This window comes from Amia ocellicauda, chromosome 2 (assembly GCF_036373705.1).
Source record: "Amia ocellicauda isolate fAmiCal2 chromosome 2, fAmiCal2.hap1, whole genome shotgun sequence".
Classification (NCBI taxonomy): domain Eukaryota; kingdom Metazoa; phylum Chordata; class Actinopteri; order Amiiformes; family Amiidae; genus Amia; species Amia ocellicauda.
In genome coordinates this window covers 6,554,261-6,566,143 of record NC_089851.1, presented here as the reverse complement: position 1 = coordinate 6,566,143, position 11,883 = coordinate 6,554,261, and the positions used below count along the sequence as shown (strand labels likewise).

Genomic DNA, 11,883 nt, shown 5'->3' with positions numbered 1-11,883 from the left:
CAGTAAATGTCATCGTGTATAGAGAGAAGCATGCATCGGTGGTGGTTTATTTTCTTTCCAATGGCAAACAAGCTGTTGGTTTTGATGTGAAAAATTAGTGAGATAAGGGGAAAATATGTTTAAATTCATTTGTTTCTTTGGGAAGTTGTTCAGTTCAGGGACACTTTACTGATTGAGCCAGTATGGCCTTACAAAAGCAGCTGAGGTGCACAAACTGAAGACAAAAAAAAAAGCCACCAGTGATTGTTGATGTTGTGCATGCGTTTAAATATTTCTGCTGTACAGATTGTCATGTTTTGTGACTGTAGTAACACCAGCAATCATTCTGAATCTTAAATCACAGACAGAACGACCATGTCTCAAAACTGTTAAAGAAAAAGAAAAAAAAGAATGAATGGGAATTGTCCGAAAATGCACCGACCGAGTGTGTTATTTTTTCCTCAGTTTTTAAACAGTGATGCATAACTGATCGTTGGGAGCCACAGTCCTGCGAGTCGTGTGTACATTTTTGGTTCAGCAGCTGCTCGGGACCTTGACAGAATTATGCATTGTGACAGTTGTGCAAAAAATCAGTTGATGGAGTCATGGAGCATACAATAAAGTAAACATCAAAGACGTCTGTGGCCCCCAAAGACTCTTGTTGTGCAACCCTGCCATGAAGTAACTTGTGTCATGCATGATTTATTACCAAGTTAAGAGCCCTCTTGTCACACACAGTGCATTTCCAAATCTATTTCATATTCCATACATTCACGAACCAAACCGACTGCTCAATGTCTCGGCAAACTATTTACATTTTTATTTGTACTTTTTCAAATCAGTTAAAACATACATTGTAGTCTCTCAAATGGTGATGCAAGAAAACAAAATTATTGACACTTTAAATTAAATATCAAACAAAACTTACCCTAAGTTTGTTCTATATTTTAATACTTTTATTAGAGAACAAAATGCATAAACAATAAAATATCACACAGAATTAGGTGAGAATTATTTGAACCTTGTAAGCTTTTTTACAAAACAAAAGATAAATGAAGAGCAAAAAAATCATATTTAACATAAACAAAACCAGCTGCCACTGGAATTTGACTTGTTATCGCCCAATTCAAAATGCGATGCAAATCCTTCTGTATCTTTACAATAATGGCATAAACTAATTGGAGTTCAAATATACGCAGTAATTTGCTAAGCAAACATTTTTAACAACCACTAACCCAGGGTAACAAAAATGTTTAATAGATATGTGGCCAGTAGTTGATCTAATATTTTCAATTTGAATGTAATTCATGTACAGATAATGTAACACTATATATTCCTGTTGTTGAGAAAGACTGCCTGCTGTTTTTCACCGTGATGTAAATGTGTATCTGTTTGATGTATATAGTAGAGGTTTTGTATATGACTGAAATATTGATTTTAAATGCATTAAATGTTTTTGACAGTGGAGTAATGATTGATTGTGAGAAGTTCCTCATACCTGAACAGAAAACAGCACTCAATGGTAACATATTGTTTCTTACTCAGATGATTTATGTATTGCACACCTTTAAGAGTAATCAATGTGTAGGTCAATACTTGTGTAGATATGTGTTATAAAGATAAAACCAAACATTTATATTTCAAAAGCACCTTTACAGATTACAGAACTTCATCCAAAAAGTTGTGAATCTAAAGTTGAAGGAAAACATTATTTTGAAACACAATCTATCTCTCGCTCTCTCTCACCCACTCTCTGTTTTTTAAGTCCTCATTTGGTAGTTTCAGTTGAATCACGAAAGTATGGGGAAAAAACACTAAATCCTACTGCCTTTCCCAGTTAAAGATACTGAATTGCTATCAAATTGCTAGCAACAGTGCCAGCACAGTACAGATTATTAAAACTGCTGCCAATTATCAGATTGTACAGAGCTAACACCAGGGGGGTGGACATTTGACATTGACCAGAAAATAGGAAATGTGCTTTGACTCAGACAGGGGCAAAATTACATTTCATTATTAACTGATGAGGAGGGCGACTTAAATGAGGGCTTTGGCAGAATCCAAAATGATTAAGAACACTTATTTCTTGCAGTAATCTTGAAGCAGAATTTGTTCAAAACTCATGGTCATCGCTTTAACTTCTGGACACGTTTATAAGATGGAAACTTACTCAAAGTACTCAAGAACTAAAAAAATCTCCTATTTTGTAAAAACACATATATCAGTGGAAGGTTTTCCATAGTTAGCAACTGCTGCTTCAAATGCCTGCTGTCAATAACATCAGGAGGGACACCCCGACATTTTGCAAAGCTTTCAAAAATGTATAAAATGTAAGCCATAATTACATACAGGCTCCAACAGTAAGATAGCATGGACTCAAATGTAACAAACTCACTGAAGTTAGGATAGCCCAACAGTCTACTTTCAGTTTTAATCCATGTAATTCAAAATAGTGTAGAGAAATAAATACAAAATGATGTCAGTGTCAGAGATGCAGTAGTCTGATGAGGAGAAACAGATGTACAAGACAGATACTTCAAAGTATGGTTATGTCTGTTGTAGTTCTTTAAATTTTTTCAAAGCTCTGACATATTGTAATATTTAAAATGGCAATTGCAGATGCGATTGATGTTTTAGGGTTTATTAAACTAAGTGCACAGTGCCTGATACCACAGCTAAATATCTGATCTCTACACACTAAACGAATATCATTTTGTAAATATATTTTTGTATTAAAATAATGAAACAATAATTGTTAGAAAGTTTACAGTGTAGTGCTCCAGATATTTACTCGATTCTCGCCATTGGAGAAATCAAGTGCATCATATATTTACAGATTAATATCAATATGCATGTTGCTTATAAACAATATAGAATTAATAGATTATCCACATTGTAGAGTTTTGTTTTCTTAATATTGTAGACAGATAAAAACTGCACAAGCTGCTATGATGTGAATAACTGTCCACATATGAATGGCATGTGAAAAATAGTATTAATGTAATTGTTTGAAAAAGTAAACATCCAATGGCCAATGGCTCTAAGTTACTTATAATACAATAATATTGTAATGAGTCATCTAATCGATGCTCACTGTAAATATGTACACATACTCCCTCTTTCTCTCTCTCTCTCACACATATGTAGACCATACACCATACTATATATACACTAAATCTATAACCAAAATGGACAAAAACAATGCCACCCAGCAACAGAGCATCACTGTCAACCAACAAAAAAGATACATATCAAACAGATGAATGTTTCTCTAGCACAGAGAGCTGAGTCACAGTGCTGCTCTCTGTGAACAGGGGTTTGCGTTTTTGTGTGAAAGTCAAGTAACCCTGGCTGTGACACTTTCCCAGCCTCTTCTTCATTTCAGCCTGGACCTGAAACAACACACTTCAATGAAAACCAACCGCAACTTACAAATACAGAAAATTGGTAACTCTGTAAAGACAAGCAGGAATATTACAATGGGGAGATTTGAATGTTGAAGACCTTTCTGGAGATGAGACCACCTTCAAAAAGGGCACTTTATAATTAATAACACTCACTGAAATACACTGAATAAGAAGATTATGAACACACAATACCATTTAAAATCTTTCCTGCAAATAAAGTTAATGCAAAAAATATTCTGTTCCTCAGTATAAAGAAGTACTCTCATCCTGCAGGATAGCCAGTGGTTAGTGAAGGGATTGTTTTTCAACATAAGAAAAATACAATTATACATAAATAATGAATGACCTCATGGTGGGAAATAATTACACACGTACCTCTCCATTCAAGAAACAGTAGAGCAAAGCCACAACAAAACCCTGAAAACAAAAAGAAAATCTGTGAATTTGTTTATGTTTTGTAGATGCTTCATTTATTCACTGATTAAAATGTAACAAGATCCTTTTTAATTTTAATTATTTTAAAGAGATGAGTAAAAAACTGTAAAAAAAGACATCCAGAGCAATCATCATTATATATAACAGAATATAAATCTCTGATGTTGTTTAGAGTAACAAAATTGCTTCTTCCACGAGCAATTATAATTAAATATTTAGATACCTTGAGTTTTTTTGTACAATACTAGCTTCCTAAAAGAGACGTTTACTCCACTTCCCAAGGAAATTTAACAGCATAGCCTCTCGATATCTTCAGTACACATTTTAGTTAGTACATTGATAATATAGTATATATAAAATGTCTTGACTTACTCAGTGTGTGGTCTAGTCAATATAAATATCATGTTTAATCATGAATGTCAACAGAGATTTACATTTCAAGAATAACTCTGTCTATGAGGGAAGACAAACGCACAGAACAGCACATTCACTGATCACCTCAATGCGGTATGGAAAGAGTCTCATCTGGAATAGAATGGAAACTCAACAAATACCACAATCTCTGAACACACATTCATTAAGTCCATGAATTTTGTAAATATACTGAACAAAAAGATAAACGCAACATGTAAAGTGTTGGTCCCACGTTTCATGAGCTTAGATGAAAGATCCCAGACATTTTCCACATTAAAAAAAAGCTTCTCTCTCATATTTCACGCAACATTTGTTTACCTTCCCAGTTAGTGAGCATTTCTCCTTTGCCCAGATAATCCATCCACAGGACAGGGGTGGCGTATCAAGAGGCTGATTAAACAGCAGGACCATGATCTTTTCAGACTGTACTTGTAATTTAGTAATTAATTCTCCTGTAAGATTGCACTTATACAATGCTTTGTCATACTCTTGCCTTTGCATTACTAGCACTTGTATTGTTTATTTTTATTTCCGCTATGCTCTTAACTTTGACTCAACATCCTGTCTGCACTTATGAGCTTTTACAATCCAGGATGTAAGACCTTATATATTGTTTACTGTATATCTCCTATACACTTGTGTAATTTCTGAATTTGTAAAATGTATAATGCCTTGAACTGCACTGCATTATTGCACTTTGTAATGCTCTTATATTTTGTAAGTCGCCCTGGACAAGGGCGTCTGCTATGAAATAAATAATAATAATAATAATAATAATAATAATAATAATAATAATAATAATAATAATAATAATAATGACACAGGTGCACCTTGTGCTGGGGACAATAAAAAGCCACTCTAAAATGTTGTGGGAATGGGAATTTGGCAGTACATCCAACTGGCCTCACAACCACAGACCATCTGTACCAGGCCAGCCCAGGACTCCACATCTGGCTTCTTCACCTGCGGGATCATCGGAGACCAGCCGCCCGGACAGCTGATGACACTGTGGGTTTGCACAATTGAAGAGTTTCTGCACAAACTGTCAGAAAGCATCTTGGGGAAACTCATCTGCGGCTTGTCATCCTCACTAGGGTCTTGACCCGACTGCAGCTCTGCTGGATGTTCCTGCAGTCAGCAGCCAATCGCACATCCCTTCAAATTTGGGACCGGATTAAATCAAAACTTTGACCCACCGGCTAATACAAAACTACAGAACTGTACTCAGTTGCGGCTTCATTTTTAGTAAGATGACACTTTCTTCTAATCATAAATGTAACCGCTATGATCTACAGGTTTGTAGTTTTGCTATTAGCAGGTGGGTCAAAGTTTTGATTTAATCTGGCCCTTGATTATGAATTAGGGCCTAATGAATTTATTTAAATTGACGGATTTCCTCATATGAACTGTAACTCAGTAAGATCTTTGAAATTGTTGCGTGTTGCGTTTATATTTTTGTTCAGTGTAATTTAAAACATCAATACACATATTCACAACACTGATCTAAATCTATTTGGTTAATGGAGAACACTTCACACTTGAAAGTGAATATAAAATATAAAACACCAGCCAACCATTGCAGTTATTAGACAGAGAGCAATGTCGCGTTCATATCCGTGTGTTGCTGTGTGCTAATTTATATCACTCCACATACTAATGACATACCTGGAAAGAGCCCAATCCAAGCTCGATATAAAGCCTGGCATCGACTCCAGTGTTGTCAGGGAAGAATGCAAAGACCACATAGTGCACGCCAAACAGTGGAATGAGAAATAAGGTTGATTTCGCAAGCCTCCTAAAAACAAAGAAACAAAAACTTATTATAAAACACCCTTATACCTGAAGAGGACAGTCAAATGGTCAATTCATATTTAATATTCATATGGCACATGCCCAAGGATAGCATTTATGAATCTTATAAGGAATTATAGGGTGTCCATATACACCCCAGATACCAATACGTTGGATCATTGTATAGCTCTAGGCTATGCCTCTGGCCGAAACCCCCAGAGAATTTAATGCACCGCCAGGGTTTCCCGCAGCTATATTCAGGCCCGGCGGCCCGCCAAAAATCGGTGCCGCTTGGCAAAACAAATACGTGAACGTCGAGAACAATGTACAGAAAAACATACATGAAAACACTTTTCTCCTTGGCGGTGTCAAGTGGTTGTTTTGAGGCTGAAAATATCACTACTCCTCTACTGTTCTCCAGGCCATGTGGACATTAGGGGCTCGGAGGCTACGCTCTCGCTCAGCCCACCCCCCCCCACATTGACAGGTCAGAAACAGACCGCCATGCCTAGGTCATTTTCAAGGGGAAACGCTGTACCAGGCACATATATATACAGACATTACGGACAGCCTCAGTGAACAGAAATCAGTGTTTATGATTCTGATCAAACAATGTATTTAAAAAAAGGAAATAATTTGTAATCTGTGATCGGCTTAGAGATTTTATTCTTATATACAGTCCATGTATATTAAATATGCAGACAGCTGGAACTAATTCCACCAACTCACAGCTGGAAAAACAATTATTGGGGTAAAAGCAATTGCCAGACTTATATTGTCTTTAGATTAGTGTTTAAAAAAATAAAAATAGGATTACAAAAATGGAACACATTTCAAGCATTTAATTAAAAGCTACACTGTCTATCATTCAAACATATTGTGCTAGTCTAGCATATACCCACATATCACCGTGACATTACATTTTCCTGCAATATGGCATCCTAGTGCTTAGGACTCACGCACAACAAATGCTGGGTTGGTGTCCCGCACACAAAAGCATTTGCTCCTGGACACACTAACCTGCTCAAAGACCCATGTGAGCTCAACACAGCAGTTGGAGATAAGTATCAAATGGAAAGTGCTCAACTGTATGGAGAACGTTAGGCAAAACACATTTGTGCAACTATATTTTTACATAAGTGATTATTAAACTTAATTGGCCCTGTTTTGCTGAGGTGCCATAGCTATAGAAATGAGTCACATTTCATTTACTAGAAACCATACTTGGTTTTAATGTACTCCCCGAGGTGTACAATCAAGTTCTCATTATGCTAATGGCGTACTGTAGCAACCAATATGGAAACATTGTGAAAACCAATCTCAACTTAAATAATTAAACTCCTAAATTGTATAAGAGACACATCACACAGAACACATCTCAGCCCCATGTATTAAAAACTGAAACTGACATGAAAGCAGAGAAGATTTAGGTGCATTTATGTGTAGTTTTAATTGCAACTTTTAAACATACATCATGAGGCACAGAAAATTAAAAAATAATATGTTTACACATTAGACTGTGGTGGCAATTCTAAGTGGGTATTTTAATATTTCAATGTGATTTATATCTCACAAACTTATGGCATCCGTCTATGTCTCTCATGCCCCTTCATAAAATCTACGACATAATTACATTTGAAAAACAAAATGTCTGTATTTGAACACTGTTTCAGTCTTTAAAATAATATTCTATGACACAATGTAATTAGAGTGTTCCAATAACGGGAACCACTTTAAAATGTGTATTAAAACTAAATCAAGACATACTTCAAATCCAATATTAATATTAATCCAATATCTTCCAATTCTAGAGAAGTACAGATCATTCCTTAACTTGATTCTGTGTGCATTATAATACTTTTATTTTATTTTAGTGAATCTATGTTTAACAGCTAATGCAGGAAGCAAATGCGCTGAGGTATGGCAAATATATTAATATTCATAAACTTACATAAAATGTCTTGTATCGTTTCCTCCCACAGCTGGTGTGTTTAGTTTTTGCACTAGAATTCGGATCACATTGATGAATATAATAAAGTTGACCTTCCCAAAAGAATGAATAGATAAACGACATAATAACACAAGTATTAATAACAATACCAACAACATGAACACCAATAATAATAATAATACATAATAATAACAAAAGGCAAATAAGTGTCTTATATTAACCTTTTTTAATCATACTTTTACTGCGAAAGGCAAAATAAAGTCTTCATATCAATCCTCTGCCCATAACCTCCTGCAAGCTTTTCTCCACCTTCTCCTCCCTCTTTGCTCCCCAGATCCACTTCCTCCTCTCTCTTCTATCTCTGTGGGTGATTTTGCCTCCTTCTTCTATATCGCCGATATCTGCAAACACTTAATCACCCCACCTTCTCCTCCCACATGGGTCTCCTGCTGACCCACCTCCTTTCTCTTCTTTCTCACCCCTCTCTGACTTTCCTCTCTGCTTCAAGGCTACAAACCCCAATATGTGCCCACCCCACTCGCCTCCCCCAGGCGACGGCTCCTGCTCTACTCCTCTTCATCTCCTACCTCCTCTCTGGCTGTTCCCCCTCTGCTTTCAAACAAGATTTGGTGACTCCACACCTAAAAACCCCTCTCATCAGAATTACAGGCCTGTCTCCCTTCTCCCCTTCCTCTCGAAAACCCTTGAGCTGGCTGTTCACTATCAGCTCTCTAGATTTCTATCTCACCACTCACTTCTTGACCCTCTGCGAACAGGCTTTCTCTCTGCTCACTCCACTGAAACTGCTCTCCTAGCGGTCACCTCTCCCCTGTCCTGATGCTCCTTGATCTCTCTGCATGCTTTGACACCGTCAGTCCCTCCATCCTCCTCTCCTTGTCAACCCTGGAAACTCTGCTTCCCCTCCTACCTCAATGGCAGCACATATCAAGTGACATGGAATGAATCTTTGTCCACATCACCACCTCTCCTTACTGTCGCGCCCCAGGGCTCCATCCTGGGCCCCAGCCTGTTCTCTCTGTACGCCTGCTTTCTTGGTCCCCTCATCCCCTTGGAGTGACCCTTGACCCCATTCTATCCTACTCCCAGCACAACTCCACTCATCTATTCATCCAGTCCCTGGTCCTCTCCCGCCTGGACTACTGCAAATCCCTCCTGGCCGGCCTGCCTTCAAACTGACACCCGCCCGCTCCAGCTCATCGTCTGGTGTCTCTCTGGCTCTCATGATTTGCACACGCTACTCCACCACTCCGTTAAATATCAGAAATAGCAAGTGTCAAGCTTATGTATACTCACTAACACTGACACCAGTATCGGTCCTTTGATAATCCACCAAAACATTCTTTCATTGTCATCCCAGCATCTGCAATCAGAAGTTTTAATTTGAAAACATTCCCAGTAACACGGGGTTAATGATAGTGTTAATAGTGTTGTACTGTAGGCGCCTTAGCAAAGGTGACATCATGCAATCTTTAAATTACTGCAAACCATTTCTGTGATGTATGATAATAACTTACCAACATTTAAATCAACTGATACTCCATATTTCGATAGAACCAGAAAATTAATATACCTACCCTCGGTTATCGTAATAAATCCGAGTGATGACCCACACAATCATCACCGCTGTGGGGAAACCTGCAGAACACGGATGTTTCTGATTAAAATCACAGTTGTTTTGTAGCTATTGTGCTCCCAAAGATAACACCCCATTCAAACTGAAACAATTGCCGACTTTTTGGTGGCATTTTGTTGCTGCCAAGGTCTGTGTGAATGGGTTAGGAAAATGATTGCCGGCAAATGACACGTCTCGTCCTTGCATTGTCGAGCAGTTCACTGCCGTAACCAATCAGAATTGGGGCACAACAAGGTTAAGCCACCTTTGAACAAGAACTTGTGACCATAACCGAAAATGGATTGGGTTGTTAGAAATGGTGGAGGTTGAAAATAATGTATTTGCAGCAATTCTTTGTGTTATTGATGAACCAACAGGTTGCTGATTTATGTAATACTATTGTCACACATATGTCATAACTTATATACCAATAAATCATGCAAAATATAATATAATATCTCTATACAGGCAAATGTTTTATTACACTACATTACAGTGTACACTGATGCTAGTTTGTTTTGAGTTATTCAATTTGATTTTACGGCAGTAATGTCAAACTTTAAAAACTGAAAAATAAAATAAGTTCTTTTGAGCAATCAATCAATTGCAGATCTGTAAACCCAGACTTTTGGTAGATATAGATATACACACAATGTAATGCCATGCTTTTTTAGTTGATTTAACTTTGCTGCAGTGTGTCAAGACTCCACACAATGGTTACGTGACCATGAACAGAGAGCCGAGTCTCATACTGGGTTCACTGCTTCATGAATTCGAGTGCTGGGTCCAGTGACCACACCCCAAAAACACACAACCATACAGCCTGGTGACCTGGTCATAGTGAGAATACACACCCTAGATTGACGTTTCATTTGCTTTTCACTCTTGACTATTTGTTCTTGGTAGTGAGTCTGAACCGAACCAGCGCCCTGGTCAGAACCATCAACCAGTAAACACAATGGAAGGAAACTGGCAAAATGGGTAAATGATCGAACTTTTATCAGTCCGTGTCGACTCTCCAAAATCCACAGGCTTCTGTAGTATCTACAGCGCTCTTGCCGGCAATCTGTGTTTTCTGTGTGAATGGGTACATCATGCAATTTTGCAGCATTCAAAGCCAGTGTACATGGGGGTGCAAGGCAAACGTTCAGTATGAATGGGGCTTAAGAAAGCATGGGACCCTCTTGTGCAACCTATAAAGTGGTTTTCTTTAACACTGATTCATATCGAATCATTTGGCAATTGTATCAGGTGAGCAAAGATAATTTCTTTGATTTTTAAAGGTTTATATGAACCCTTTAAACAGCTAAGGAAGAAATAATAAAATCAAGTGCACTGACCCCATCCAATTAAGATGTACCACCAGAAATATTTTTTCTGTGAAACAAATGTAAACGCCAGGAGCGTCTGCAAGTACAAAGCTTCCACCAGCAACCAGAAGAAATTTGCTAAGATGCTAAACTGAAAGAACCCAACGACAGATTTGCAAGCAACCTGTGAAAAGATAAACAGATACATGTTATAAATCAAGGTAAGAGTACATGTCAAACACACAGATACACATCTTGACAACTGTACTGTGGCAAAAACAAGTCTTTAAAAAAATGTGTAGTAATCAGAAAAAGAGGAGTACCAGACAGCAGCTTTTGAAATGTTTCCACAGAATTGACAGAAAATATTTTAGAACCGAGCACAACGTGAATAAACGCAAGTTTGTTTCTATCGTGGAGGAAGAAGTCCTGAGATACATTATATTAACTGCATTAATATACACATACAGTGCCTATAGAAAATATGGACAATCATTATATTTTACATACTCACCCAAAAAGTCTACATGGAATAGCACACTCATCAGAGAAAATAAAGTAAAATGCCAATGAAGCTAGTTAACAGACACATTTGTATGAAACGGATATGCATATATGCAGTTTTACATGTGTCAATGGTGCAGGTACAGCTTTCTTGCGAATGCCTTACTAGAACTGCTAGTATCACTTGATACATATTTACCATATTTTAAATTGTGCCTTTTCAGAAGAGTGAAATACATTATTCTATGACATTAGTACTTGACCTATTTTATTGTTTTGGTTCATTTAATTCCTCACTCTTGCCTATTTGTATGGATCTATATTGTAAAAATACTCTGAATTCTCATTAGGCAAGACCTACTGCAGTTATTATTCCTCCCAGTTAATGAGCCACTGATGATCTTTGAACTCGGTTTCGGTTCTGGTATTTCTCAAACACATCCCTCTTAATTAATGCTT

At 37.3% G+C, this 11,883-nt stretch overlaps 1 protein-coding gene across 2 annotated transcripts in view; it reads right to left on the bottom strand.

The window, feature by feature from the left end:
- Positions 1–2,872: 2,872 nt before the first annotated feature.
- Positions 2,873–11,883, bottom strand: part of ghrhrb (growth hormone releasing hormone receptor b) — a 29,319-nt gene continuing 20,308 nt past the window's right edge. For both annotated transcript variants that reach the window (XM_066717117.1, XM_066717126.1), the window contains 7 exons: positions 10,951–11,104; positions 9,573–9,633; positions 9,292–9,358; positions 7,978–8,069; positions 5,901–6,030; positions 3,762–3,803; positions 2,873–3,371 (listed from right to left, as the gene is read on the bottom strand). In XM_066717117.1, coding sequence (XP_066573214.1) covers positions 3,231–3,371; positions 3,762–3,803; positions 5,901–6,030; positions 7,978–8,069; positions 9,292–9,358; positions 9,573–9,633; positions 10,951–11,104 — 687 coding nt within the window. In that variant the 3' untranslated portion in view covers positions 2,873–3,230. The remainder of the gene's footprint in view (positions 3,372–3,761; positions 3,804–5,900; positions 6,031–7,977; positions 8,070–9,291; positions 9,359–9,572; positions 9,634–10,950; positions 11,105–11,883) is intronic.